Raw genomic sequence first — 27,446 nt, 5'->3', positions numbered from 1 at the left:
CAAGTGTTGTGTTAATTAAGGTTATGGCTGTAATGTAATTTCTCGCGATCGGATAGTGAGTTTTATTTGGAAGAATGGATGTTAACAGTTCCATTTCATGTTTTTCAGATGCGAAATCGGAGTATTCATCTTCCACTTGTGAATCTTTCGAAGCTACTCTTGAGAGCAGTTCTTTTTTATTAAATAAAAGTGGCACCATAGACTGTATGGCTAGTTCAAATAGTAGGCCTATATCTCGATCGGAAAACAAAAGAGGGAGACCTAAGGCAGCTGTTATAACAAATCTAATGCTTCAAGGCTCAAATTCTATAAGTGATATAAAATGCAAATTTTGTTGCCGCGTATTTCCTAGAGAAAAGTCTCTCCAAGCACATCTTCGTACCCATACAGGTAGGCCAAAATTCGTTTACATATCTTACAGCATTTTACCTTCTCTTTTTTTGTAGAAACGGAGTGTAATCTACACGGAATAAGTAGTTTATTTAGGCTAGTTTAAATCCCTTTAAAAGTGTCTTCAAGGACTGTAGCCTATAGGCTGAGTGCTGAGTACCCTAGGCTAGTTTAGTTTAGGTTGTAAATGTTAGACAGCCTAGGCTAATTATCTTAATATATACCAGTCAATTTGATAATGACTAAGTTCTATAGGCTGCTCAATACAATACACTGTTGGCTTAAGTTACATAGGCTATTTTATAAGATTTCTGTCTTCGTAGGCTAGTGGATGACCCAAGTTTAGGCTTCTGTTTTACCATATAGTTTACCATATAGTTACCATATTTATTGTTAGTTTTATACAGTGTACTGCAGAGGTCGTGTTTTGTTTACAATTTGTTTCTTGTTATTTCAGTCTTTTAAAACCTCGTTTAATCAAATAACATAATCTAACCATAAACAATAACTCATCACCTAGTTATATAACCAAACGGTAAAGCGCAAATCAAGAAATTAACTTTAAAATAATAGAAACAAAATTTTGTTGACAGTCAGATAGATAGATAGATAGGTACATTTATTTGATCATTAAACATTATACATAAAATGCAATAGATCATGTCAATAAATAGTAAGCAAGGTAATCCGAGAGATACATGCAATCAAGCTACATCAATTAAAGGTTTATCAAGAATCAAGAATCAAGAATTTTTATATGTTTTTTACATGCACGATAAACAGCGCCCAGACACTACATGACACTAGCGCCCAGACACTACATGACACTAGCGCCCAGTGTCACCGTACATGAACTAGACACGAAAAACAAGCCTCAAAATTTACAATGGGATTGAAATGTGTTTTTAAAGACTCCTAGTCTTGCAAAACACATTTCTGATCCAGTAATTTGAAATTAAGTGGGGGGGGGGGGGATCCAGTAATTCAGGCTAAAGTTTTGAGTCAAAAGCCTGTCTTGCCAAATTTTTTCAATAGCATTTGTTAACACAAGCATGCCTGAATGAAAATTAAAAGCAGATATTTTAGTGATAGTAAAGAATTGGCTAGCAAATCCAAAATCCTAGTTTAAAATTTCTAAAACTTACAATATAGGCTATGTTTTTAGGAATTGTCAGACAATATTCAGTTAAAAAATATTCAAAAATGCTGAAAGTTGTAGTACGGTAGGCCTACCTATCTAGAATAGTCTAAAAACTTTTTTAAAAGCCCTTAAAATGCATAGGCTATAAGTAATTCTAAATTAAAACAAAATTGAGGTGACCCACCCTCCAAGTTCCACGAGTCATAATTGTCGTCTTTTTTGATGGAGGGTCTCTCGGAACCCTACCTCAGCATGACTGAATGATAAAAAAGGTTTCACTTTGCTCCACCTACACGTATGAAAGATTGACATTAAGGGGGGTCAGACGACAACCAATTTTTTAAATAAAAATTTAGTTTTTTATGATGTATTATTCTTAATTTAAATTTAGTTTTTTATGTTGTATTATTCTTTATTCAATGCTCTTGAAAATGATACCTTACTTAACAAAATTGGATAGCTTGAAAAAATGTAATTGAAGTTTCAACAACGCATTGTTGCTCAGTAGGTAACAAACAAATAAAAAAAAAACATATAGGGTCTATCCATATCAAGTGATCCAACAGGGGTTGCTTGACCATTTTTAAAATAAATAATATTTTTATCCTAGATACCTTTATCAATTCTGGGTTCAAAAGTGATTTTAAAATTTGTTTATCTATTTTGTTACTCCTACGGCGGCCATTTTTGTTTTGCGGAACACGCAAATTTTTGCTCATGTAAGGGTTTGCGTTAACTTGCACAACTCGGTAACCATGAACACTAGAGTGATGAAACAAAAAGCATTTTAATCTGGAAGAATCAGCCTAAATATTATGTTCAGTACATATTTATTGAAATGTGTATCAAAAACAGTTTTAAACCCATCTCAACATTTCATAAGAAAACGGAAAAATTTCAACTTTTGAAGGCGTATTTACCATTGGAACGAATAAAATCTCAGACTTGATTTTTTGTGTGTGTGTAGCAACTCAGTAGAACTGTTTGTATTTCAAATATCAACCATGAGACTTAATTCCTTTAAAAGTTATCATTTTTCAAAAACTGAAATTTTTTGAAAAATTCAAATTTTGAGTCTCAATATCTTTGTTGGGACAAAGTTTAAAAATCTGAAATTTTTACCAAAAACCCCTCTTATGGTTGTTATACTGCTGTATGAATTTCATCTTTGAGATTTACTTTTAAGCTAAGTTACAGTACCTATCATGAAAATCGCAAAAACCCCATAAGCTCGGCCAACGCGGCTAGTACTGTAGGTAGCTTAAAAATTAATTTATATGTGTAGGTAGGTGTGGTGTAGGTAATTATTTTATTTAATGTAAACTTACCTAACATACTTTAAAGTAATGTATAGCCTTTTCTTGCAAATTTCTTGTCTAATGTGAAATTAAAAAAACACTTTTTATCAGATTATTTTCATTCAAGTTTACACCTTTTTTTCAATAGGCCTAAATATTTTGAACTCATTTATTAATTTATTGAACCACTTTCATTTTAATAAAGATTATTATAAATTTCACATACAAAAAGCTTTTTGAAAGACAAGTTCTTAAAGTATACAACTTTTTTTACTAGTTAGTGTTTTTTGTTCTACTTTGATCATGCTAATTAGGAAGTTTGGATGTTTCATCATTCAGTTTGGGTTTATCCTTCCAGTGGTTTTTATCAGTTAAAAGAGATTTAATTTTCTCAAAACTTTGTTTATAGGCACCCAAGCTTGATCTTTCTTATTTGTTTTAAAGGCGGTTGGTTGTTGGTCCTGCTGGATCTTTATTTTGATAACTGATGTCAATCACCTCTGCCACCCACCACTGTCATACACAAATGCAATAGAGTCTTTGGTATGAAGTGTAATTTTTACAGCTTTCAGTTGCTAGTGAGGTTACGAAGCACCTAACATTACTACTGTCCGGTACAGGAATAAAACAATGGAAGCTTCTTGTTCCAGTAATCTTTAAACAGTTCTCAAATCGGCCCAGGAGTTTGTTGGTGTGGTGTTGAGTGATTTCTTCATCTGTTATAAAAATAAATTATTTTGTTAAGAAAAACTGTGTTTTGTGACTCATTTACGACTTCCTGTAGGTACTGGAGACTGTATCAGTTCCCACAGAATATGAGTTATTTTTTTTTCAAAATACCTACCACAATAAACACTTTATTGATTTGTGTTATACAGGTTACGGTACATTAAATCTAAATGGAAAATATATTTTAAGACCTCAATATAAATAGAATTAACTAAGTTTTATTTAAATTAAATGATGAATAAAACTTAAAATTTAGCAGGATTTAATTTATTTTTAGTACCGTAGGTAGCGGTACATATAGGCCTAATTTGTACTTTGGGTACAAAGTTTAAGTTAAAAATCTGTTTTGGATTTTTGAAATGTACATTAAGATAAGTTTACATTAAATAAAATAATTACCTACACCTATAAATTAATCTTTAAGCTACCTACAGTACTAGCCACGTTGGCCGAGCTTATGGGTTTTTTGTGATTTTCATGATACTGTAACTTAGCTTAAAAGTAAATCTCAAAGATGAAATTCATACAGCAGTATAACAACCATAAGAGGGGTTTTTGGTAAAAATTTCAGATTTTTAAACTTTGTCCCAACAAAGATATTGAGACTCAAAATTTGAATTTTTCAAAAAATTTCAGTTTTTGAAAAATGATAACTTTTAAAGGAATTAAGTCTCATGGTTGATATTTGAAATACAAACAGTTCTACTGAGTTGCTACACACAAAAAAAAATCAAGTCTGAGATTTTATTCGTTCCAATGGTAATATGCCTTCAAAAGTTGAAATTTTTCCGTTTTCTTATGAAATGTTGAGATGGGTTTAAAACTGTTTTTGATACACATTTCAATAAATATGTACTGAACATAATATTTAGGCTGTTTCTTCCAGATTAAAATGCTTTTTGTTTCATCACTCTAGTGTTCATGGTTACCGAGTTGTGCAAGTTAACGCAAACCCTTACATGAGCAAAAATTTGCGTGTTCCGCAAAACGAAAATGGCCGCCGTAGGAGTAACAAAATAGATAAAAAAATTTTAAAATCACTTTTGAACCCAGAATTGATAAAGGTATCTAGGATAAAAATATTATTTATTTTAAAAATGGTCAAGCAACCAATTATTTTATTTCTGGATCACTTGATATGGATTGACCCTATATTTAATTTTTTGTTGTTTTGAAAAAGTACAAAATTTACCAAATTTAGACTTTAGCTATTTCATAAGGGAAAGAACTCAGGCAACCCATCTTTATTTATTTATTTCCCAATGGTTTACACCCAGTTTACAAAAATGGATACAATGTTATAAGATGGCAAAATTCATGCAACAGTAAAAGTGGTACCGGTACAGTAAAAGTAGTCCCTACAGTAAAGTGGTAGCCTAACAGCAATCTTGAATCATGTCTTGACATAATAGAATGAATTACAAGTAATAAGTAAATAGATACTCTATAAATAAATAATCTTGAACAACAATAACAATAACAATAACAAAAATAACAAAAACGACAAGGAAAAACGATAACAAAAAAAAATTAGAAGCAGTGAAAGATACTTTTGGATAAATAACACAACATGGTAAAAAATTAGGCAGCTGGACACTATTACAGTAGAAGTAATTTAGTAATCTCCCCACTTATTTATTAGGCTACAGTAGGCCTAAATCAGCTGTTTCGTTGCGTTTTCCGAAAACAAATATTTTCACTCTTACATTATTTACACATCTCTCAAAAACTAAAAGAGATATCTCCATATTTTTTTTGTTTTGTTTCACTCTTTCAGCTAAATGTACAAGATAAACATAGGGTTTCATTGTGATAGATAAAAAATAATTTGAAGTTAATTCAATTAGGCCTACAGTAGGTAATTTTATAACCGGAATATTTTTTCAATAAATTAATAATTCCGTACAAATTCAAAACAATCAAATTTTTTTAAACGTTCTGCTTATTTTGTAGAATACAAAAAGATAAACTAATTATAAAAAGTTTTATGAAGATATCTCTTATGGTTTTTGAGATATGTGTTCCTAAATATTAATAAAATAGCATTGCGAAGATAGGCTGTCCGAGCCCCCTTACAGCTTCGTAACCAGCTTTGCGATGAGTAATAATAATAATAATAATAATAATAATAATAATAATAATGTCTTTATTGCTCTTTGACAATTTTACATTGTATAGCAAACGTCAATCAATACAAAAAATGCATTTATAAAATCTATATATGTATATATTGTGTAAAAACAGTAAATGTATAAACTATTAATTAATAACAATAAATAAACTCCTATCAAAAGTAATAACAGTGAATTATTTTAATAAAAAAATAACTAAACACTAACTAAACCCCTGGGGAAGAAAATTTTGTAATCTATTCAACTCCAACGGTATTTAGTGAACTCATCCACCTCGTAGAACACAAGATTTGTTAACTCTCTCTTCAGTCTTGTTTTAAACAAATGAGAATTCTCCAGGCTTTTTAGTCTCTCAGGAAGAGCGTTAAGGAACCCGACACCTACTTGAGAAGGGAGTTTCGCAAACGCAGCTGTGCGGTGTTGGACAGTGCGAAAATCGTCCCTTGCTCTAGTTCCATAGCTGTGAATAGCATTGCCTTGAATTGGTAAGTGTTGGAAACGGCAATAAACCACAGTCTCCAAAATATAAAGGGAAGGCAGGGTCAAGATTCCAAGCTCCCTGAAAGCAAGCCTACACGTCTCTCTTTCATGTTGACTTAAATTTGCAATGAGTCTGATGGCTCTTTTCTGGAGTATAAACACCCTTTCAAAATCTCGCTTGGCACAACCACCCCATAACCTAATTCCATAGGAAAGATGGGGGTGAACAAGGCCATAATAGGCTTTGATTAGAACTTGTTTTGTGCAGGTCTGTTTGAGATTCCCTTAAGGCAAAAATACCTTTTGTGATTTTGGAGCAGAGGCTATCAATGTGATCTTGCCAGTTCAGCGCCTTATCCAGGTGTATCCCTAGGAACTTGATGGAATCAACCTCCTCTAAAGAGGTGTCATCTACCATTACTGTGGGTGTGGACTCATCGTCACGGTGACAAAGTGCAAAATGAATGTAACATGTTTTTGATTTGTTCGTGCTTAAATTTTCGGATTGACATTTTTGAATGCAGGCATTCAAGTTGATGAAGCTTTCAATTTCAAGGGTTTCTTGGGATTTTGATTCAAAATCGAGAGTTGTGTCATCTGCATACTGTATGACCTTCCCACTGTTCATTGAGGAGTGGATGTCATTGACATAAATTAGAAACAAAACTGGACCAAGGATCGATCCCTGCGGGACACCTTGGTAGACCCTTGAAGTCTTTGATTTACCATCAGACACCTTTTTACATACACCTATACCTGTGACATACTGAGTCCTACCAATGAGGAATGATTTCAGCCAGAGAAGGGGCACCCCGCGGATGCCACTTAGCTCCAGCTTTTGTAACAGAATGTCATGATCCACACAATCGAACGCCTTAGAAAGGTCGATAAAAACACTTAGTTCTTTTTTACGACTCTCTAGTCCCTCGAGGACATCTTCAATTAACTTATTTACCGCATCAATGGTGGATTTTCCCGGTCTAAATCCATACTGATTCTCTGAGAGAATATTATATTTATTCAAACAATTTTGTAGCCTCAAAAGAAAAACTCTTTCAAAAATCTTACTCAGAACTGGTAAGATTGCAATTGGGCGGTAGTTGTTTGAAACTTGTGGATCATCTTTTTTGAAAATTTGAATGACTTTTGATGATTTTAATGCAGATGGGAAAGTTCCAGACTGAAGAGAAGAGTTAATTAATTTTGTTAATGGGGTTAGAATAGGTAAATATACTTGCTTAAGGACCCACATTGATATGCCATTAATGTCATCCAAGATATTTTAGCTGAGAGGTCATGAATGATATTTGCCACCTTGATTTTGCTGGTTGGGGATAAAACTAGGGAAGAGACGGGGCTGTGCCAGTGATTTTTATTTGATGGCATTCTTGTTTTTAAGTTTGTATCTCCTTTCCCAACAGACAGGAAAAATGAGTAAAAATTCATTAGCTACAGCCTCTGGGCTACTTGTCAGGTTCCCATTGACATTGAGTGTAATGGGCTTACATTTTCTTTTATTGTTTTTCATGTTGTTTATAATATTCCATGTGGTTTTGGAGATATTTTCTGAATTAATAATTTTTTTGTTTGTATCGTAGGCTTTCGCTGCTTTTATAACTTCTGTAAATTTTCTTTTATTTTTTGAAAAACGTTTTAAATTGTTCATCGTTTGTGGTTCTATTTATCTTTGAGAGAAATTTTATTTTTTCTCGTGATACAAGAATACCACGAGTAATCCATTTTTTTTGTATTTTTTTTGTTTTGTTTGTTTTCTTTTAAATGGGCAAGTGACATCAAAATGGTAAATCAGTGTTTGTGAAAACAATCAAAAGCCTCATCGTACGATGAAACGCCATCTACGAAATCCCAATTTTCAATGGAAAGATTTCTTTTTAAAAGAGATATATTGCTTGGGGGGAAGTCTCTTTTTGTACTCGTGGATGGGGGATCTGGTTCTGGCAAGCAACCTCTTATCACAGTTTCTTGTGCAAAGTGATCAGATATAGCTGTGTCAACCACTGTAACAAGGCTGTTAGGCACGTTAGTGACGACATTATCAATGGCGGTTTTGGATGTGGCTGTGACACGAGTAGGAGAGTTCACTGACCATTGGAGTGAATAAGTCCTGAGGATGTCCTGAAACCGTCTGGTTACACAGTCACTTATGCTAAGAATATCTATATTTAAATCACCAGAGATAACAAAGAGTTTTCACTTGGATATTAACTTATGTAAAAGATTATTGAATTGTTCTAAGAATACATCTACCTGACTATTGGGTGATCTATAAATACCTATTACTATAACATTGCCTATTTTGGTAAGATTAATTTCTATTCCACTAATTTCAAAATTTAAATCAAGGGCAGAATTATTTAGAAAAAGAGGTTTTTACTTAATACCATTTTTGACAAAAAGTGATACACCTCCCCCTTGTGATGTTTTCGTTGATAAGACTCAGCCAGCTCATAATTATCAATTGTAAAGAATTCCAAGTTATTGTCAGTAAAACCGTGTTCGGAAACTATAAAAATTGAAGGCTTTAGCTCATTTGTCAGTAAAAATAATTCATTTTGTTTATTAGTAGCAATTTGTGCGTTTTGGTGCACCATAGCAGTATGGAAAGAACTTTTTCACACCCCAAAAAATGTCAGTTGCTTCTTTGTCAATTTGACTGTATTGATTCTCACTTTTACTCAGTGATCTAGATGCAAAGGCAATTGGCTTTTCTGTTCCATCTTTTAGCCGGTGTGAAATTACAGCTCCTAAGCCAGTTGGTGATGCATCTGTTGAGAGTATTAAAGGTAATGACGGGTTGTAATGGATTAGAGTTTCATCTTTGGCAATGTCCAATTTAACAGATTCAAAACTTCTTTCACATTCATCAGTCCATTCAAATTTCTTGCCCTAGGTTTGATGAAAATGGGCTTGCAACCTTCTTGAAGGGATAAATGAACCTTCTCGTTCGGAATACATCCAATTTCCTTTTTGAAAACATCAGAGAATTCTGTAAGGAGTTTATAAAGATCACATGAGTTTTCTTGAATAGTTCTGATATCTCCAATTTTTAAGTTAATCTCCCTAAGCCACTCTCTTCCAAAAATGGGTTCAACATTTTGTCCAATTACATACAGCTTGCCAAAGTATGCTTTGTCTTTTGAAGCTAAACTCGACATACACTACCCCCTTTGGTTTTATAAGTTCGCCCGTGTAAGTTCTTAGTTGTACGTGAGTTTGAAATAGTTTTTTACTCAAATTTAGTTTCTTATAATCCTTGTAAGATATCGACGATAAAGCTGCTCCTGTGTCCAATTCCATTTGAATTGGCTTTCCTTCTAGTGTAACTTCAACCATGAACTTGTCAGAACCATTCATTTGTATCTTATATGTGTTGTACGTTGTGTGGTCAATATCATTTACATTTTCACTGTCCTCGATCTGGTTGATATGCCTAGCTCTGTTATTTGCCATGCAGACCCTGGCTAAGTGACCAACCTTATTACAAGAATTGCAGAATTCATCCTTATCCCTGCAACTGTCAGCTTTATGGAACTTATCCCCGCATCGATAGCACCGTCCACGTAGTTGGTCAAATGTAGAGCGAACTGTATGATATCTTTCGGTCTTCTTGGTTGGTCCTTTGCTTGCATATTGTTGCTGTTCCGGCTTCTTTCTTTCAGTGCTTCCTGTTAGCTCAAAAACAGCAGCTGTTGTAGGATTTGATATAATGCTGCTCTCAAGTCTTGAGGATTCAAAGGAAATTGCAGCTTGCGCTGATTCTTTGAAAGTACTTGTTTCTTTCTGTAGTAACTGCCCTCTAACATCATTATCTTTAAGTCCTCTAACAAACTGCATTCTTAGTAACATGTCTGATACAGATTTCCCACATTCACATTGAAAGCGACAATCCTTTGCTAGTCTCTTCAGTTCCATTGAAAAATCCATCGTTGTTTCGTCTTGTTGAACATGACACAAAAATTTGTGTTGAAGAGATATAACACTAGGTAACGGTTCCAAATAATCCTTCAATACATACTATTACCATTTTTTTGTAATCCATCTTGTACGGATCATCTGGAGAAACTAGGTCTTGAAGCTGTTCATGTAGTTTTGATGGAAGCACTGCAATTAATGTGCAAAGCTTTATTTTATCGTCAGAAATTTCCTTCAAGAAAATAAAGTTTTCAAATCTTTTAATGAAGTTTGTAAATGATTCTCCTTCATCGAACGGAACAAAAGCAATATTTGATGTAACAGAAGGGTGTGAACCTACTGAAGGCTGATTTGTAACTGTGGTTGGGTATTGCAGTTTGTTTCTTAACACCACTTCGGTTGTAATGTACAGCTCTTCAATTTCACTTCTACTAGTTGCTAATTGCTCTATATCTTCTTCATCAACTAAAGATTTGAGTTAAGATTGAGCATTTTCGAATCTGTTCCAATATGTCCGTAATGAAGACAACCGCACTGTGACTTCATCAGTACTCGTCTTCTCTCACTGTTTTATTTTGTACAATTGCATTGTAAGCTTCGCTAATTTGAATATTGCTTGCAGTTAATACCTTTTTAAGCTTAAGTACTTCACTCATCCTCGTTGCCAATATTGTGTCTAAATTCAATAAACTTTAAACGTTTGAGAAATATATTTGAACATTGTAAAAATTACAAACACTAAAACAAAACATTAAATTGTACAACTGACTCACAAAGAAAAACAATAAATAATTAACCATCCAGCTGGTATTAAAACATAGGAAAATAGAATATTGTTAGTTGACACTGGATTGAATATACAGTGTGTAAATTAAGTATGGAAACAAATCTGTATTTTTTAAACCAAAATAGATAGAAATATTGGGTTTGTGGCATTGACTGTTAACCAAGGTTCCGCAATTTTTTGCATCAGAAAAAATTTTTCACCCCCTCAGGGGGGGTAGGGGTAGGGGGTAACTTAATTTTTTTAAATAGCAACCCCTATTGAGTGACCTCTCATTTTGAAGGGTTTGTCAAAAGAAATACAATGCCGTAAACCCGAGGTCGATATCTTACCCCTAACCAGAATGGCGGCCATTTTAAATTTCGAGATGGGCAAACGAAATCTAGTGTGGATACCCATAATTTACCTTTTAAATGGGTTACATTGGGTAAGCCGAACTCCAGATACCATTATTAGATTGAAAAGTGGATGTTTTTATCGTATTCAAAATTTTGCCCCAGCCCCCAAAATAGGGGATTTTGGGGGCAGCCCCAAATTTTTAAACGCAACCCCCTATTGAGTGACCCCTCGTTTTGAAGGGTTTGTCAAGACAAAAGCAGTGGCACAAATCTTAGGTCGATATGTCATCCCTAGACGAAATGGCAGGCATTCAACATTTTTAATTGGTGAAATGGGCGCTTTTTTACCCAATCAAGTTTTTGAATGCCTGCCATTTCGTCTAGGGATGACATATCGACCTAAGATTTGTGCCACTGCTTTTGTCTTGACAAACCCTTCAAAACGTGGGGTCACTCAATAGGGGGTTGCGTTTAAAAATTTGGGGCTGCCCCCAAAATCCCCTATTTTGGGGGCTGGGGCAAAATTTTGAATACGATAAAAACATCCACTTTTCAATCTAATAATGGTATCTGGAGTTCGGCTTACCCAATGTAACCCATTTAAAAGGTAAATTATGGGTATCCACACTAGATTTCGTTTGCCCATCTCGAAATTTAAAATGGCCGCCATTCTGGTTAGGGGTAAGATATCGACCTCGGGTTTACGGCATTGTATTTCTTTTGACAAACCCTTCAAAATGAGAGGTCACTCAATAGGGGTTGCTATTTAAAAAAATTAAGTTACCCCCTACCCCTACCCCCCCTGAGGGGGTGAAAAATTTTTTCTGATGCAAAAAATTGCGGAACCTTGGTTAACAGTCAATGCCACAAACCCAATATTTCTATCTATTTTGGTTTAAAAAATACAGATTTGTTTCCATACTTAATTTACACACTGTATATCAATTATTATCAATGTATTAATATCATAATGTACATTGAGAAACACACCACTAAATGGTAATTGTGAGGACAACATTATTCAAAATACATTTTTCTTGTCCAAAACACTATTGTTAGTAAGTTGTTAAAATTTAAAATTATCAAAACTAAAATTTAGGCCTACTATATTTACAAAAGGATTTGTCTGGATTAAATGTTGACTACTTGGGCATTTCTACACTTAAAGTATTTCTGAATTTCATTTTTAAAGAGGATTAACTACCAGTACCGTACTCAATTAAGTTAGCTCTTTACAACCCTGGATTGAAACAATTTATTTGTATTATTGCTCCTTTCCACTACTTTTTAAACATTAGCTACTTCATAAAACAATTTTTTATCAGGGACGTATTTAAGTACCTTCCGCCTCTAGGCAACAAAGTTCCCCCCCCCCACCCACTTTTCAGCGCACTCCCCGACCTCACTAATATCAGCCCAATGACCAATACATGCCCTGTCAGTTGATTTTGTACGGCGTGAATCGGCAGACAAAATCGTCTGTATATAAGGAAGGGCTCTTATAACGCTTTTCATTGAACACTTAGTCAGGACCACTTGAGAGAAATGCTATTGGCTTTGAAATTAAACAAATATGTTTACTTATAGAACTGTTTTATTTACAAAACATTGCATGAATCAAAAAGAAAAAAAGTATGTCATTTTATTTAAAAGAATAATATACAATTTTAAATGAGTTGAGTAAGTATTTTGTTCACACTTTCCTTCTTTAACTTTTCAACCTTTCAGCTAGCGCTGCCGCTGCGTAGTGGCGTATGAAGTAAACAGGGGGAAGTGTTTTCTTTGTTCGCCACTACGCTCCTGTGGCGCGTGTGTCCGCCAGACCGATTAATAGAGCAGCATGGATAACTCAGCACAGCGGTTTAATAAACTTGACTTTTGTTTGACTTTAATGCATTCTGAAATAATTTTATACTTAATTAAAATATTTCAAATAACTCTTTTGCCGTTCCCAGAATTATTTGCTAATCGTTTTTTTTTTTAGATTAAAACCTTCCTTTTTTATTTTTTAACCCCCAAAATTTTGCTGCCCTAAAATTTGCCGCCCTAAGGTTTTAGGGTGCCTTGTCCGCCTGTTCGGAAATATGTGCCTGTTTGTTACAACTCAGCCAAAAATTTTAAGATGAATAAATATGTCATAAAAAATGTTCCTTTTCCTTTCGATTTCAGTGAAAGTGCGGAAGTTTTTGGTTCCAGTACTAATAATGGGTGGTCCATAATAACCGCTAACATTTTGTTTTCTGACAGTTCAGCTAATTCATGGGTTGGAGAGGATTTTTGCATTGAATGGTTCCTTAATTTATAGCATTTTTTGTAATCATACGTTGTTCAAACTATTCATTTTTTCTAATGGAGGGGGTATAAAAAAATAAATAATGTGTAAAATCTTTGCAATGTTTTTTTTTCTTGTGGGTGTGTGGTAATAAATAAAACAACACTATTCGTGTAACAATTACAGTTTACTAAAACTCAAAACAATTCATGAATTTGAGTTTTATTCATAATTCAGAATTATTATTTGAGTTTTAACCCTTCCCGGACGGGCGAAATCTTGACATAGAACGGGAAAAAGTTATAGGAAAAAATAAAAATTAATTTTCCTTATTTGTTTTTGCTATACAAGTATACATAAAATAAACACAATGGAACACTTCATACTGTCAAAATATATTTTTACTCGTTTTAAACTATGCGGATATATCCGTTACCCGCCTGCGGATGAGTAGTCCTAGAAAAGCAGTGGATATACCCGCCACCCGTCTTTGAAGATATGACCATGACAACGTTGGGCAATAAATAAAGAACAATATGTAAACAATAAATAAAGACAACGTAGTGTTGAGCGTGAAACGTCGAGGGGGGAGCGTAGGAGAGGTGGGTGGTGCATGGGAGAGGGGGAGGCGTGTGAGAGATGTAGGCGCAGGAGAGAGGGGGGAGTGAGGGAGAGAGTGCAGCCATGGAGAGAGCAGGAAAGTGGCGCCTTGGTACGGCGAAACATCTGGTTTGCTCAAGCATCTGCCAGTCTGTCTAAAGAGAAGGCGAATACATTCGCTTCCCGTTCGGAGCATCAAAAACCATAATTGGATATATCCGTCACCCGTCCTTTATTGCCAAAGACTTAGGCGGATATATCCGTCACCCGTCCGTGAAGGGTCAATAAACTGTAATTGTTATTTTACACAGCGTTGTTTTATTTATTACTCCACACCCGCAAAACAAACATTGTATAGATTTTACACATTATTTATTTTTTATGTTACCTCCATTAGAAAAGTAGAATGGTTTGCACAACTTATGATTACAAAAAATGCTATTAAGGAACCATTCAACGCAAAAATCATCTCTTTAGCCCATGAAATAGCAGAGCTGTCACAAAGCGAAATTTTAGCGGTTATTATGGACCACCTGATATAAATGTAGCCTACTTCGGGTCAGGCTCAAAATAAACAATATCCTGTATTAAGTATTTACAAAAGATCATTTTTTGAGTCTAATGCTATTCTCGAATCTGACAGAATTACAGTTTTATCAAGCTGGTTGTTTGAGTCTAATGTTATTCTCGAATGTGACAGAATTACGGTTTTATCAAGCTGGTTGTTTGAGTCTATTGTTATTCTCGAATGTGACAGAATCACGGTTTTATCAAGCTGGTTGTTTGAGTCTAATGTTATTCTCGAATGTGACAGAATCACGGTTTTATCAAGCTGGTTGTTTGAGTCTAATGTTATTCTCGAATGTGACAGAATCACGGTTTTATAAAGCTGATTGTATGAGTCTATTGTTATTCTCGAATGTGACAGAATCACGGTTTTATAAAGCTGATTGAGTCTAAATTGTTACTCTCCAATGTGACAGAATCACGGTTTTATAAAGCTGATTGTATGAGTCTAATGTTATTCTCGAATGTGACAGAATCACGGTTTTATAAAGCTGATTGTATGAGTCTAATGTTATTCTCCAAATTTCAGGAGAGAGACCCTATACTTGCGACTATCCAGGATGTACAAAGGCTTTCACCCAGAGCGGACAGCTTAAAACACATCAGAGGCTACACACTGGCGAGAAGCCTTTTATGTGTTCATACACAGGGTGAGTCAAAAAACTAATAAGTAGGCCTTAAGAGGGAAAATAATTGTTTCTAGTAATTAGTGTGTAATCAAAAACAAAGTTGTAATTTTGTAAAATTCTCCATTTGAGTAGAAACTTCAAGTTCAAAAGAATTAAGGACAATGTTTTGTGATCAATTAAATGAAAATCCAAGCTGAAAATCTACAAAAAAATGCATAAACCTTTACTTTTTCTTGTAACAAACGTAACTAAATCACAATCGTTGATCACAGTGACTATTCTAGACCTGAATTCAAGCCGGTTCATGACGTAAATATTCTAGACAGGAGAAGTATGTGGTGTATAAAAATATGTCGACCTTCATACGAAGCGGTGCTTTTTGTTCTCGTGAAGCCTGATGACGGTTCCACTAGAGCTGAAACTAGTTGCAATCACTTAAACCATTTAACAGTCTACATCTTGATTTCATGATGGGTTAGCCTCTGGATCGAAAATTGCAATATAAAATCAAAATGGTTTAGGTTACCTTTTGCGTCGAACGATCCTTGATGTAGTAAGTGATAACTACAGCTGTTTCATGCCGCTGGGGCACATCTTCAGGTTGTAGAGCGTCAAGATAAAATAGCTGTCATCCGTGGATGATTTTGTCAAAATAAATATTACACAGAAAACACAAATAAGAAAACATTTAAATACACGAATTTAACAAACTTGGCCAAGTGACAAACTGACAAACACGCAAGACAGGCGCCGGTGAATGTTGTGTCATGACTGCGGGCGTGTGTCCAAGCATCAGCTGTTACCCCTTCCCCCCTGCTCCTTTATCAGGACCTGTTTTGTTTTGGTCTAGTTGAATGGCAGTATTGTAAATAATGTTTGATCTGAATGAAGTTCCATCCCAGAACCCAGAAACAAAAAATACGTCTCCGCTGAATTTGGAGTAGTACTCAATAACACCTTGAGAAAAGAAATGTCAAGGAACGATGTACAAGTTGCATACAAAACATCCAACAAATTATCTTCCATGCTCAGAGAAAGGAAAAAAACTCCTTCTGATAAAGTGAATAACACCGGCATTTACAAACTCAAATGCAACGATTGCCCGAGTTTCTACATCGGCCAAACTGCTCGCTCGTTCGCTACTAGATTTAAAGAACATCTACCCAAAAAGAACTCTAAATCAGCATTTGCCAACCACATTATTAACTCAAACCACAACTACACAGATATACATAGTAATTTGGAAATTAGGCATTTATGCAATAAAGGCAGATATTTGGACACAATAGAGGAATTCGAAATTAACAAGGCATCCAAAGAACACCCTGACCATCTATTAAACGAACAAACTTCATTCAGATCAAACATTATTTACAATACTGCCATTCAACTAGACCAAAACAAAACAGGTCCTGATAAAGGAGCAGGGGGGAAGGGGTAACAGCTGATGCTTGGACACACGCCCGCAGTCATGACGCAACATTCACCGGCGCCTGTCTTGCGTGTTTGTCAGTTTGTCACTTGGCCAAGTTTGTTAAATTCGTGTATTTAAATGTTTTCTTATTTGTGTTTTCTGTGTAATATTTATTTCGACAAAATCATCCACGGATGACAGCTATTTTATCTTGACGCTCTACAACCTGAAGATGTGCCCCAGCGGCATGAAACAGCTGTAGTTATCACTTACTACATCAAGGATCGTTCGACGCAAAAGGTAACCTAAACCATTTTATATTACATCTTGATGTTCTGGGGGTTATTTAAGTTACCTTCTTAATGAAACATTTGTCAAATCAATCAAGTAGTAAAATCTTGTCCAATTGCTATAACTAAATCAACAATAAACTAAATGAAATAAAATGAAGTAAGCACAACCATATTGTTTTGAACGCGTAAGTGTTTACAGCCTACAAGTGATTTAAATCAATAAATAAGAAATTCTGTTTTTCCACTTGCAAGAAAGTGGTACCGGTAATGAAAAAAGAAATTACTCTATAGCAAAAATGTTTTGTTTGGTTGGTGTCGTAGATGTGGAATGCGGTTCACCCATGCAAACCGCAGGTGCCAAGATCACCCGTTCTTGCCGTTGTCTCGGTGTGACTCGTCTGCTGCAGTGCTGCGCCCAGTGGAAACTAACCCATACCAATCTGAAGCCGTTATGGAGTGGCTTGAAAGGTAAATTTGGCTTGACAGATTTAGTTGGATAGGTTTTAGCGAATTTCCCTATTGGGAAGTAGCTATTATCGTAGGTGGCACAGTAAGACTTAGGCCTGGAACCGATTTACTTTTTCATTTTGATGTTCCCAGAGGCCAAAAACACCATTCTTTCAAATTTTTATATATGTATATGTATATATATATATATATATAAATAGAGTTATATGTGTCCGTGAACGCGTTAACTCAAGTAATTTTTTTCCGATTTTGATGAAATTTGGTTTAAAGGTGTAAGGCAAGACAGGCACGGCCCTAGGGACTTTGCCGCCCTGGGCGAGATCGGCGACTGCCGCCCCCGGGGGGTCTGGGAGTTATGGAGTACCCCCCAGTAAGTAAGGGGGGTCCGGGGGTAGAGGGTCCTCCCCCGGAAAATTGTAGAAAAATAACTTCTCTAAACACTATTTTTAAGCGTTTAGGAAGTGAAATCTGGTGTTAATACTTAATACAATTTTATGCAATTTTTTAACACTTTAACACTGAATATTTTGATTAATATGTTAACGGGACTTGGCCTCTTAAAAAAAAAATATTTCAAAGGCGAGTAATAAAATCACTTAACTTTGTTGTTCCATTGCTACACCAGCTAACGCCATCAAATCTTTCTTTTCGGGGCGAAAAACCCGATCAGTTTACTTTGTTTCGACATAAAATAACACTCATGAGACACCACGGAATACGAAAATCATAAAAACACACTGGCACAATAATTAACACCAGACGACAGATCAAGTGTAGTGTGGGTGACGGGGTAGAGGAGGAGGGTGTCGATGGGCGGTTGAACGCGGAACGTACGGCGACTCACGTCTGTTTGGCGCGCAAATATCCAACCCCACCACTGCTACCGGCTACCGGCATGTAGTTCATCTGTTACCATTTATTCATCGATAATTAAAGTATACGTACAAACAAACAAGCATAGTACAATTAGCATGACATTTGATTAACTATTTTATTGCTCACGTTAAAACGATTAATTTCAGGTAGGTGTAAAAGGTGAAGTGGTGGTGGTAGGGGGAGGGGCGGATAGGCTAAGGCTGTTGACCTTCCGTGACTTGTGTCTGTACTCTGTTTTGCGCGCAAAAACCATACTACTTTCACTGGCATTGCAGTTTATTTACGATTTATTGATATTGAAAGTATACTTTCGAAAAAACAAGCTTAATACAATAATAGAAGTAAAATTAAAAAGGTTCACTATTTCATTGCATACGTTAAAACATTATTTTTTAAATGTTATTACAATTTTTTTACCCATTATAGGTTGAAGGGGGGGATATATCCCCCTGATCCCCCCCCTCGTATCTACGCCACTGTCCCGCCTAATTGTTTACTCCTGGGCTCCACCCCTTCCTTGAGCGATCGCCGAATTATGGTGTCTCCCTGAACTCCGACTTAATTATGTACTAAGGGTTCTAAGTGTAAATTGCACATTTTAAAATTATTTTCATTTCATAAGATGATTTATGTTTACAGTTGCAGATATCAATTATTTTTTGGTTTTTGTTTAAAATCTGACCTAAGAGTCGGCAGGACTTTCGGCCATCTTTGATTTCCCCCAAAACGGCAATGTTGTTACTGTAATTGTTGAAGCAAATTACGACATTGTTTATTAAGATAAAAAGTTGCAAAATATCTCATTTTTGCAACTCCTCTCTCTCGGACGGAAGGGAAGCCCATGCTACCAAAATAATCAATAATAAAGTAAACACAACGTCATGGGAGGGGGCAGAGAGAGAGAGAGAGGAATACGTCGAGGACAATCCCAACCGCTGCAATGTTACTTTGACGCTGTCACTCGTCCTGGGTAACGTCGTAACGTGGTGGCGACGGTTGTTCGATACACAAGCCACGAGTGGTTGGTTTTTATATTTGGGCTTAAATTTTAATTTTAAATCGATGTTTGAATTGCCGTTTATCTTCTTAGGCTTGTTCTTTGCGTAAAATGTAATATAGATAATTGTACTCTTCACATTCACATAATGAATTTATTATTTTTTTCGTATTAAAAATTTACTGTTCCCTAAAATTTGTTTGTTGCGCTGGCTTTGCCACCCCAGCGCCGCCGCCCCGGCCCCGCCGCCCTGGGCGACCGCCCGGTCCGCCCACCCCTGGGGCCGGCCCTGAGGCAAGATAAACTTGAATGAGTTTGCAAACCAGCATGATCGGATCATGGAAACGGGGTTTTATGGGGTAAAAATTGGTTTTTCTTATTTTTGACCCGCAAAACACAACATTTCTCAATTTCTCTTTAGACCTTTTTAAAGAGCTTAAAACACAAATAATTTAATAGCTTATATCAAAGTGTTTTTGTATAATTATTGGTAACGGAGAAATTAAAAAAATTTAACTTTTAAAATTCACATGTTATTCTTATGGATAATATTGTAAAATGTTGTAGTTTACTTGTTTATGGATATATTTTTTTATCAAACTTGGCAAATTTATTTATTTTATTATAATCTATTAATATTTTACTAAAAACTACACTTTATTTGTTTCCTGGTAGCAGCAAACCTAGGTACCGATACTCGTTAAACCTAATGTTATTTAAATAGATTTAATTGAAAATATTTCAGACAAATGAAAATTCGCTTAGTCGGCAGGTTTGCTGCGGCTGGGGTATTTATTACGGCATAGTTATAATTTTAAATTAATGACATCTTTCTTTTGTACGTTAATAGCCACTATTTATTTCGGTGTAGAATTCAAATATGAGATTAGTGAAATGTTAGTTTAAAGTTTCAAAATCTGTGGGTTCAAAAAGGAAAGGGTTCAGTCCTTACAGGTTCAGAGGTTAATTTTATTCTTGTATCCCTATGTTAGTTTTGTCACAGTTGTAAAATATCACTAAAATCTAATTTAAATATCAAGACTAAAAGAGACTAGAAAATACTTTTCTAAAAAGAAACTAACTAGAAAAAGAAAAAAACTAAAATCTAAAAATGTCTTTTGGACAACTCCTTTTATTCTCTTAAATTTTTTTTATATGCTTTTTATTTATTTTTAAATAAAGTAAACAAATAGGAAAAAGATACTGTTAGATTACGTTACTGTAGTTATAAATAGTATTCACTTTCACTATTCTGTGTAAATTCCACATTTCAACAATTTTATTGCCAATATTTCATGTTGACTATGTCAGTCTCTGACTGTATTTTATGACTTTGTCAATGCTAACTGTTTTAATACAATAAAAAAAAGATTAAATACCCCCCGCCGCAGCAAACCTGCAGACTAAGTGAATTTCCATTTACCTGGCTGGATTTTTACTAAAATATTCCCTAAAAATTGTCAGATTTATTTCCTATTTAAAAATAACATTAATTTTAGTAAGTACTTAGGATTGCTGCTATGGAGAAGATATTGATGTGTGTTTTTTTATTGAAATGTTGATAGGATAGTAGGAAATAAACAAAATTGCCAAATTTGATTAAAATATATCCTTAAACAAGCAAACTATAGCAGTTTATTTATTCTCTATAAGAATAACATGGGAATTTTTAATTTACAATTTTTTGTAAATTATCTCCGTAACTGTTGGGCATACAACAACGCTTCAATATACAAAATTATTTCTTTTTTTGAGCTCTATAAAATGGTCTGGAGAGAAATTGTGAAATTTTATGTTTTTAGAGTCAAAAATGTATTTTTACCTCATAAAACCCTGATCCAATAGGCCGATCATGCTGGTTTGCGAACTCAACGTAGGTTTACACGTTTGTACCAAATTTCATTAAAATCGGATCATTTTTGCTCGAGTTATCACCTGAACGGACACACATAGGCTATATTTTATATATAATATGAATTTGAACGGATGGTGTTTTTGGCCTCTGGGGACCTCAAGACGAAAAAGTAAATCGGGCCTGGGTCTAGGTCTTACCATGAGACCTACGGTAATAGCTTATTCCCTATATGGGAAATTCACTAAAAAGAGTGAAAGCTAGAGATTTCTATCTTAAACTCATTACAACATGCTATTTCAATTTTAAATAAATTCCTAACAGGTTTGTTTAGGCTAAGTGTAGATACATTCTTTAAAATTCTCTATGGGTATTACTAGTGCACCATAACCTAGTGCACCATGCCAGGACATACGGTTCTATTTTGCAACATTTCCAACTGCTCCACAACAGGGTATTTTAATGGCAACTTCTAATAAAAATCTTGATTGAGTAGGTCTATGAGGAAATACACCCGCCGCAGCAAACCCGCCGACAGCGCCTCAAAGCCCAACAACTTTATGCTGTTTTATAATTAAATCTCTGTAATGTTTGACACCTATTCTGCACTCTTATGTTCAAGAATAAAATATTCTGATTCTGATTCTAAGCAAATTTCCATTTGTCTGAATTGATTTTCAATTAAATCGATTTAAATAACATTAGGTTTAACAAGTACCTAGGTTTGCTGCTGGAAGGAAACTAATAAAGTGTGGTTTTTAGTAAAATATTAATAGCTTAGTATAAAATAAATAAATTTGCCAAGTTTGATTAAAATATATCCATAAACAAGCAAACTACAACATTTTACAATATTCTCCATTAGAATAACATGGGCTTTTAAATAAATTTTTTTTTTAATTTTATCAGTTACCAGTAATTGTACAAAAACAATTTGATATATTAAATTATTTTTTTCCCGCTCTTTAAAAAGGTCTATAGAGAAATTGGGAAATGTTGTGTTTTGAGGGTAAAAAATGAGAAACCCCAATTTTCACCCCATAAAACCCCGTTCCTATGGTCCGGTCATGCTGGTGCGCAAACTAATTCAAGGTTATCCTGCCTTACACCTTTAAACCTAATTTCATCAAAATCGAATAAAAATTACTCGAATTATCGTGTTCACAGACACATATAATTCTGTATATAGCCTTTAATTATATACATATATCAAAATTTGAACGAATGGTGTTTTTGGCCTCTGGGGACATCAAAATGAAAAAGGAAATCGGTCCCAGGCCTAGGTCTTACTGTGCCACCTACGGTAATAGCTACTTCCCTATAGGGAAATTTGCTAAAAAAACAAATCCCATTTTTGCTGACTCTTCATCAACCCTTTTGTATAAAAATGGTGAAAGGTGTGAAGCAGGTGTATGTGTAACTATTATTGTTACGTTATTTTCTCTTTGCCATGTTGTTTAAGATGACGAATTTCACTAAGTGTTTCCTCTATTTATTTAATAAATTTGAAGTGTGTTGAACTATTTCTTAGAGTAGAGTGTCGATTATCCAAAGCCTGAAAAATCAGTTAACAGAAAGGAAAAAACAAAAACTCTAACCTAAATCGTGCATCAATAAAATCAAATCCTTTATTGTTGTGAGGTGTAACAATTATGCAATAGTCATGATCAATATATATACATAAACCAACTTATGTAGGACTCAAATTCTTAAAGTATTTACCTGATTACATTAAATACCCCTGCCTCAGCAAACCTGCAGACTAAGGGATTTTTCATTTTATTTGATTGAATTTAAACTAAAATATTGCCTTTAATATGTCAGATTTATTCCCTATTTAAATAAATTAAATTTTATTGAATAACTTACTAGGTTCACTGCTACAGAGAGGGTAATAAAGTGTGTTATTATTGAAATGTTAATAGCTTAGTATGAAATAAACAAATATGCGACATTTTATCAAAACATGTCCGTAAGCAAGAAAACTACAGCGGTTTACTTTATCTCCATAAAAATAACGTGGGAATTAAATTTTTTTTTTTATTTTCTCTGTAACCATTAGGCGTATAACAACGCTTCAATATAGGCTGCTAAATTATTTGTTTTTTAGCTTTACAAAATAGTCTAGAAAGAAAATTGCAATATTATATGTTTTGGGAGTAAAAAAATGGGAAAAATTAATTTTTACCCCATAAAATCCAGTTTCCATACGAGGGATATATAGTTATAGTGAGGGGGGTACGAGGGGGGTATAGTGAGGGGGGGATATAGTTTTGTTTGATCATGCTCATCAGCAACAATTTTTTAATAAATGTAGGTTTTAAGGTTTGTACCAAATTTAATCAAAATCAGATGATTTTTACTAGAGTTACCGTGCTAGCGGACACACACAGTTTTATATATATATATATACACACAAAACCTTTACCGTAGGACCTGGCACCCCGGACCGATTTACTTTTTTGTTTTGATGTCCCCAGAGGCCAAAAACACCTTCTGTTCAAATTCATATAGGCTTACATTTTTGTGACGGTTAGCTCTATAACTCGAGCAAAAATTGTCCGATTTTGATTAATTTGGTACAAACGTGTAAACCTACGTCTATTGAACGAGTTCGCGAACCATGATCGGACTATGGGAACAGGATTTTATGGGGTAAAAATCAGTATTTCTCATTTTTAATCCTCAAAATATAAAATTTTCACATTTCTCTTGAAGCCATTTTGTAGAGCTTAAAAAACAAACAATTTAGTACCTTGGAGTGTTTTTGTAGGACTATTGGTTACGGAGAAAATTTCAAAAATTTTAAATATCAAGTCCCATGTTATTCTTATGGAGAGTAAGTAAACTGTTGTAGTTTGCTTGTTTATGGATACATTTTGATCAAATTTGGCAAATTTATATATTTTATACTAAGTTATTAACATTTTACTAGTAAACATACTTCATTACCTCCCAGAGCAGCAAACCTAAGCACTCTTTAAAAATAATGTTATTTAAATAGAAAATATATTGACATGTCTAAGAAAATATTTAAGTGAAAATCCAATCAGGCAAATGGAAATTCACTTAGTCTGCAGGTTTGCTGCGACAGGGTGTTTTTGTTAGCCAATGGTTGGAATTTAAAGATTATTTCAGTTCAAAGAAATCATTTTTGTGTTTTTTATTACTATTATCTTATAATCGGCTTTATACACAAATTTCTAACAATTAAATTAATTGACAATTGTTTTTTTAACTTTGTCCCTATCATGGTATGAGATTTGTGTCATTGTCTAACCAAGCCTGGCAAAGTAATTGTGCAATGGCAAACAATTCCAGTTTTAATTTTCCAATTGAATTGAATATTTCACTATGATTTTGGTTTAAAAATGTGCGGTTAAAGGGGGTTTGTTTGAGCAGCAAATTATTGTAAGTAAACTATTTTTGAGCTATTTGAAGTATTATATTCAACTTAACTTGACTCTTTACATCCAATTTACTGGCAGAACATCTAAAAAGGCATATAAGAACAAATTAGGTTTGTAGGCATATAAGAACAAGTACGTATTTGTAAGTATATTTATTAACAATTAAAATATTTATTGGAAATAGTCAAATAAATTTTGGTCGGCAGGTACAAAAAAGAGAAAAAAGAACAACAACCAGTCAAGCCATTGGACTCTTGTAAGAGGAGGGCTGACGAAGTGGAAAACAACGTCCATTGTTATCCCAAAAAGAAGAAATTGACAAAGAACACCGTTAAGAAACAAGAAATTTATAAATCTCCTGAGAAAGTTCCAGAAACGGATTTTCAGTGGACGAACTGGGCGTTTAATGTGATGACCCCTGAGTCACCCAAGAAGAAAGAGGCGAGGTTGGAGTTACCTAAGAAACGGTGGCTAAGAGAAGCGACCATGGAACAAAACATGGATAACTGTCGCAGCCTGAACCAGAGTCGTCCTACTGTGTTGGTGAGAGCCGGAGCCGACTCGCGACCTGTGTCCCCTCCATGGACCCCTTCGACCCCAAACCCTTACCTGGGACCCTCACACACAAGCACACCCCTTAATCTCATCACCCCTGTCTCTATCTGTACTCCTGATATGACACACCAACTACTATCTCCCAGAGAAAGTGAACTCTCTCCGTCCAAGATCCACAAGGAAGAGGAACTAGCCGTTCCTCTTCCATCAGAAGATGATATGAGTTTTACCCTTCCTCTAAACTTATCTCAGTATTCTGGGTCATCCTTATTCGAATAGTTTCAAGTCTCTCTAGTCTCAATGATTCCTTCACTGTCCTATCTCTTTGATTCATATTTTGTAAATAACTTTTCAGGGTTTTAACAAAGTATTTTAATGAACAACAGCACTATTGTTTAAGCAGAACAAGTTCTCTTCCATTTGTGTAATGGAAATAAAATAACAATACTACTACCTTTTTCAAGTTGGTTATTGGCATGGTTATTGGAACCATGCAAATAAGTTTGATATTTTTTCCTACCACTGCATGGAAATGATCACATTGCCAAATCTGTAAACAGTGCGTAAAATTGTTCATCTTTGCTCGCTAAATCAGCTGATTTCACTGTTGGCGATTCTATAAAACAGTAACATCCGGCAAGCAAATAACACGGCCTAAAAAAGCAAACATAACCTAAATGACATTTTATATACAACTAAAAAGTTAGTCTGTTAAAAGTTAGATAAGTTAATTACGGTGGTAGGAAAAATCTTGTGTGAATTAATAGCACAAACAGTCATTGCCGCTCTCGAAATTTATGGCCGCCATCTACATTTCTCGAGCGGCAATGACGTACTTTGCGCTCTTATTTCACAAATAGCTAGATTTACATTTTCCTTGTGTGTTCTCCGTGCTACTCTCAGCTTGGCAAAAGAGTGAATGTTTAAGGCTTAGAAAAAAGAAACAATCAGAGGACGCTTGTTTGGGGCATTAGATCGCACATCTAGGAGTTTAAATGTGGATCACTAAGTAGCACAACATCTAAGAATACTAATTGGATAAGATGAGTGAGAAGAAGAGTGCTATGATGCTGCAATCTCAGCTAGTAAACTTGACAACACCTGTTAGTTAACTCATCAGTTTACCATTGTCAAAGTCCTCCAATTGGTCCTAATCTGTGTCAAGGTTAGTTCTATAATTGAAATGTATGTATTATTATTTTAATATTTTTGTATGGTTTAATTTTAATTTGCACTGTTGATGGACATAAATTAAATTTATGCCCCATCTGATTTTAATAATGCTAGTGATGTACTACAGAGTCTAACTCCCTTCGTTGTTTAATATAGTTTCATTTTATCGTATTGCTCAGAACGACTTTTGAACTAATATACAAAGTTTACAGTAACTTACTTGTTCTCCCCAAAGTGACCTCCTCCATTGAGTATGGTTATGTTTTTTCTACTATCAACCAGGTGTGCTGTAACCTTTATGTAATAGTTTATTATTATATTTAGTTCAAAATAAAAATTGTAACTTTTTATAATGAGTGTATTTAATTGCTGTTTTATAAACAGAGTGTCACACTCAAATAGGTAATGTTAGTTGAATCCCAATACAGTATGTTTATTTTAATACGATTTTAAACTGCCTTCATGTTAAGTTAACATTGATACCTGCAAATGATGAATGTTTTCCTCTACAAATAGGTGAAATGCCATGATTATAACATCACAAAATACGACTTAATACCTATTTATTCTAAACTACATAATGTAACAGTTAATAGTATTAGTCAAGAACGAGTGCGTAGTCAATTTTAGGTAAATATGTCAGCTGATAGTTATAGATAGTTTTTAAAAAGTGTAAAATAATATGTTTTTAACTGTAAATAATTTAAAGGGACTATTTTTGTATTCACATAACAAATTTTAATGCTTAGCAATAAAAGTGTTCAACACAAAGTTTAAAAAAATAATGGTAGGAGAACGACATATGCTTTGTTCTGAAAAGTGGAGTTAGTTTTAACTGGGACTGGTCGCAGAGGTGGAAAGTATGGACAGTTCTCTATATTTCACATCGAGTTGTGTTAACCAAATATTTAGCTAGTCTCGCCTTGTGTATTATTTAAGCTTTCTTCCCTATAGCTTTTCTAATAATGTTGTCTGTTTTTCACATTTTGTAAAGAAAATTATAAAAGAAATATTTTAACAGCTGTTGTTCCTTTTACCTTTCCTTCCCTTCTAATTAAGTTTATTTTAAAATTTGTTCATTATGACTTATATAAAAAATATAAACAAAATATATA

General features: G+C 34.4%; 1 protein-coding gene across 1 annotated transcript; it reads left to right on the top strand.

Moving 5' to 3' along the window:
* LOC128999105 (protein krueppel-like) lies at positions 1–27,349 on the top strand. Its single transcript, XM_054425464.1, has 4 exons — positions 1–390; positions 15,194–15,314; positions 17,322–17,468; positions 24,810–27,349. The coding sequence occupies exons 1-4, from the start codon at positions 75–77 to the stop codon at positions 25,435–25,437; spliced, it is 1,212 nt and encodes a 403-aa protein (XP_054281439.1). The 5' UTR covers positions 1–74; the 3' UTR covers positions 25,438–27,349.
* Positions 27,350–27,446: the final 97 nt, after the last annotated feature.

This window comes from Macrosteles quadrilineatus, unplaced genomic scaffold, assembly GCF_028750875.1.
Source record: "Macrosteles quadrilineatus isolate MER2022 unplaced genomic scaffold, UCM_ALF_1.0 Scaffold_7__1_contigs__length_78375512, whole genome shotgun sequence".
NCBI lineage: Eukaryota > Metazoa > Arthropoda > Insecta > Hemiptera > Cicadellidae > Macrosteles > Macrosteles quadrilineatus.
The sequence above is the reverse complement of the archived record's forward strand: the minus strand, read 5'-3'. Positions and strand labels throughout refer to the sequence as shown.

Bases quoted from the DNA above. Each gene is read 5' to 3' on its own strand.
- LOC128999105 (XM_054425464.1), top strand. From the start codon at position 75: ATGGATGTTAACAGTTCCATTTCATGTTTTTCAGATGCGAAATCGGAG. The intron at 15,315-17,321 runs GTGAGTCAAAAA...TTGGTGTCGTAG, and splicing joins TTTATGTGTTCATACACAGG to ATGTGGAATGCGGTTCACCC. The intron at 17,469-24,809 runs GTAAATTTGGCT...TTTGGTCGGCAG, and splicing joins GTTATGGAGTGGCTTGAAAG to GTACAAAAAAGAGAAAAAAG.